The sequence below is a fragment of the Diabrotica undecimpunctata genome, chromosome 6 (assembly GCF_040954645.1).
Source record: "Diabrotica undecimpunctata isolate CICGRU chromosome 6, icDiaUnde3, whole genome shotgun sequence".
Lineage (NCBI taxonomy): Eukaryota > Metazoa > Arthropoda > Insecta > Coleoptera > Chrysomelidae > Diabrotica > Diabrotica undecimpunctata.
Window position 1 is genome coordinate 100,150,330 of NC_092808.1, and position 4,563 is coordinate 100,154,892.

The 4,563-nt window shown below is 34.6% G+C and overlaps 1 protein-coding gene across 1 annotated transcript; it reads right to left on the bottom strand.

Moving 5' to 3' along the window:
- Window positions 1–1,285: 1,285 nt before the first annotated feature.
- LOC140444539 (uncharacterized) lies at window positions 1,286–4,063 on the bottom strand. Its single transcript, XM_072536300.1, has one exon. It carries the CDS (start codon window positions 4,061–4,063, stop codon window positions 1,286–1,288), a length of 2,778 nt encoding a protein of 925 aa, XP_072392401.1.
- Between the last annotated feature and the right edge of the window lie 500 nt (window positions 4,064–4,563).

The window sequence follows — 4,563 nt, forward strand, 5'->3', positions numbered from 1 at the left end:
GCTCAGTAGGTCAGGAAATGTTTCGATTACTCTTGCCAGTGGCCATTTTAGATAAGGAGCGTTGTCATAGATTAGGAGTACAAGATCTTTGACTTGATTTGACATAATGTTTTCATTATTTTTAAGGTTGTAAATATACCTATTGCAATATGCAATTACTCTTTGCAACCAAGTGAAAAATGAGAATTTACAAAAAGTTGTATATAGAATAGGTTTCGAATTATTTACAGCCTTTTATTTCAAGGACATCTGTTAAATCAATATTTGGAACAAATTCATTAATTTTAGTGGTTGCGTTCATTAGAAAATAGGACTCATGCCACCATAATGTATTGTCTACCAGCAGGGCCGTTGTGGTACCGCGAGACAGAATATCTGCTGGGTTATCTTTAGAACCTACGTGATTCCATAAATAAGTTCGCGTTAACTCCTGTATTTGAGTTATACGGTTTGCTACGAAAATTGACCAACGAGAAGGATGAGAATTTATCCACGCGAGTACAATTTGGAAGTCTGTCCACAGCCTAACCGAAGCTATGGAAGAAACCTTGGGTGAAATAATAAGAACGATATTTGAAATCAGGGTAGAAAGCAAGACAGCCCCTAATAATTCAAGCCTGGGTAGGGAAATGGTTTTTAGCGGAGCTACACGGCTCTTTGAAGTGATTAAGTTGCACGAAACGGTTCCATTTTCATGTAAAACCCGTAAATAAATACAAGCACCATATGCCTTCATGCTTGCATCATAGAAACCATGGATTTCAATTCGAGAAATATTGAGCGGATTGAGCAGAGGTCTTGAGATTGTAAGTTTTGCGAGATCAGGAATGTGACCTAGAAAATTCAACCATTCTGATGAAATTTCTCCTGTGATTTTGTCATCCCAATTTAAGTTGCATATCCAAATCTTTTGCATTAACAACTTTGCAGATACAGTAATCGGATTTATTAAACCAAGAGGATCAAAAATAGACGCGATAATTGATAGAACTTCTCTTTTTGTGTATTTTGGTTCACTAGAAATGTCAGGAAGAGAGATAGAGAACATGTCAGAATGAGAATTCCAACATATTCCAAGAACTTTATTTGACGAATTACCGGGTTTTACTACATAATTAGATTTTTGGGATTCAGAGGAAATAGAATCGAGAAACTCGGAAGAATTAGAACTCCATTTATGGAGTGATATTCCAGCGGAATTTAGACTCGTAGAAAGTTGCTTATAAGTCTTGTACAAATTTGCACCATGTAAAATATCATCTACATAACAAGAATTTTCTAGAGCTTAAGCAGCTAATGGGTATTTTTCTTGATTGCGAACTGCCAACTCTTTAAGGCGCCTGGTACTTAAAAAACTAGCTGAATTTGTGCCGTAGGTCACGGTCTGAAGTTCTAGACATTTTAACTCTTCTTGCGGGGAATTGCGCCACAGAATGTTTAATAGAAATGTTTGTTTCGGGTTAATTCTTATTTGCCTAAACATTTTTTCGATGTCTGCGATGAGAGTATATTTGTAGAGTCTAAAGCGAATTAGAATTTCGAACAAATCAGGTTGTACAGTATAACCTTTGAGCATAATATCGTTGAGAGACACATTTGAGGTTGATTTCATTGATCCATCAAATACAACCCTGAGTCGAGTAGTTAAGCTATCATGCTTGAAAACACAATGATGTGGGAGAAAAAACTTATGTTCGGACGATTCATTAATCTTAGAAAGAGGAACGTATTTACAATGACCTAAAGAGACATATTCTGATATGAATTCAGTGTACTGATACCGCAATTCGTCTGATTTGTTGAGCCTTTTTTCAAGATTGAAAAAACGTCTTTTTGCCAAATGAAATGATTCACCCAATTTCTTATATTCATTAGGAGTCTTTAGAGGTAGGTCTACTTGAAATCTGCCACTAGGAAGAATTGTTAGCGAAGATTTGAATATGTCCTCAGCTGTCTGTTCTGAGGGAGTTAATGTTTTTGATTGAATAGAAGAGAGTGGTTTAGTCTCTTCTATTTCCCAAAATTTCTTTAAAAGAGAATCAAGATCAGCTGTTTGTGCGTGTAATGAAATATTTGAATAATGTGAGTGTGCATTATTCGTTGAAGGAGTCGCGTTTGATTCTAACATTGCATAACGAGCGTATAGGATATTTCCACCTACAATATAACCCAAATGAGTGTTTTGAAGAATAGGAAGGTTTGGGCCTAATTTTATTAAGCCATAAGTAACTAGGTCGAAATAAATATCAGCTCCTAAAAGGATGTCTACTTCCGACGGGGTACAGAAATGTGGATCTGCAAGTTTTACATTTTTTGGTATTTTTAATAAATTTAAATCCAGAGCGACTTGTGGATGCTGGCACGTAATGCTTTCGAGCACAGCACAGGACAGATTAAAGTTTTTACCAGGAGATGTGTTCGAATAGATTTTAAGATCTACCATCTTGTTTGAAACAGAAGAAGTTTGAGCTATACCTGATATTTGAAGATTTCTGGTATAGGGTGAACAACAAATTCTTTTGGCTAACCTGTCTGTTATGAACGAAACTTGGCTACCGGAGTCTGTTAAACAACGAACGGAGATGGGATTATTTTGAACATCGTAAACAGTTACCAAAGCAGTTGCGAGTAAAATTTGCAGATTGTTTGAATATACAGAGTGGGACGAAATATTGCTCGGACCTGGAAGATTTTGCGTATCTGGTAAACATTGCGGAATTGTATTTGGAACAGAGTTATTCTGCGAATTTGCTTGAATATTCTCCGAAGTGGATTGAGACGAATGCTGATTTGGACGTTGATGACGTGAATTACGAACAAATTTATTTTGGGCGGGTTGACTTTCAGAATTCGACCTATACGAACTTTGCCGTGAAGTATTTTCCGACGGATGCGAAATGTGAAGCAAAGAGTGATGTCTTTTATTGCAGGTTTTGCAATTCGAAGATGAGGAACAAGAATTATATATATGACCACTAGCAAGGCAATCAAGACAAAAACCTTTGTTTTTTACTTTTTGTATGCGCTCTTGAGCGGACAAATTTAAAAATTGTTGGCAAGAGTATACTTTGTGTGAGTTAGAATTGCATACGAAACATTTAAAATGCGTATCTCTATTATTTACAGAAGTATGAAGAGACGGTTTTGATTTATAAACTGTTTTTTCTTCAAAGATCAAATTTTCCAATATCTTACATTTCTTTTCAATGAAATTTAAAAACTCATCTATTGTAGGAAGTTCGTTGAAATCTCTTTCGGATTCAAAGGATCGTTTCATATTAAAATCTAATTTTTGCGTGAATATGTGAATTAAAATTAAATCTGCAAGATTGTTGGAGATATTTAAATTATTTAGCGCACTTAAATTCTTTTTTATGTGAGTTAAGAATTCTCGCAAGTTTTGAGCAGTATTTTTTGCTAATGAAGGAACATTCAAAAGTTGTTTTAAATAAGTGTTAATTATTAAACATTTGTTTTCAAATCTATTCTTAAGTGTATCGAGAGCAACGGAAAAATTTGAGCCTACAACTTCCAAATTTTCAATTAGTTGTAGAGGCTCGTTCTTGAGAATTGATTTTAAGTAAATTAGTTTTTCAATATCTGAAAGATTTGAATCATTTACGATAAGTTTTGTAAACATCTCGATGAAACTAGGCCAGTTTGCTATATTTCCATCGAAATGTGGAATTTTTATTTCCGGTAGGCGGATATGATGGTTAATTGAATGATTTTGTTGAGCTGAGGTGCTCACAACAGAGTTTACTGAAATTTTATCAATTTTATCCTTTAGAGCTGATTCTAAGGTTAAAAATCTGTCTTCTGTATCTGCCATGTCAACAGCAAATGCATCATCTATTGTTTCTAATTCATTTTGAACCTCGAGATATTTGTCAAAAACTTTTGATAAATAGTCTTTTCTAGAAATCAGTTCATTTTTTGAAATATTAATTTTTTTATTTTCTTTAAACCAATTCTCCAATCTAGTTATCGAAGCTTTACTTCGACCTCTTGCCTTAACAAGGTCATCTTTTACTTTAACAAGATCATCAAGCGTTTTATTCATGATTAGCTGAGTGAATTAGATAAAAATTTGATGAGCAACAAATATGTGAAACAATTTGATCTTTAAATTAAAAAAAAACAGAAGAATAGTAATAAACACAGAGAGATAGCGAAAATATGAGAATTCGCACTAAAAATCGAAAATATGATAATGTCCAATAATTATAAAAATAATAGCGAAATAACGAAAAGAGTTCATAGTATGCACTTCACAAATGTTACTAAAATTAAAAAACTTACAGTTTGTTGTGAGTGTGATGCTAAGCGTGAAATCAGATACCAGGATTAAGGAGTCTGGAGGCGTCCTACTGGAACCCTGAAGATGCTGCGTTGATGTCTAACTTGAAGATGAGACATGCGAAGATCTCTGATTCGAAGTTGAAATGTGAAGATACCCGGTTCGAAGGAACATGAGCGAAGATGCAGGTGTGTTTGTCCTTACACCTTGTCCTGATGCCTTTGTTTCGCGCACCAGTCATAGGTCGCTGGTTTTTTCCCTTG

Coding starts and splice junctions, on each gene's coding strand:
- LOC140444539 (XM_072536300.1), bottom strand. CDS start 4,063: ATGAATAAAACGCTTGATGATCTTGTTAAAGTAAAAGATGACCTTGTT.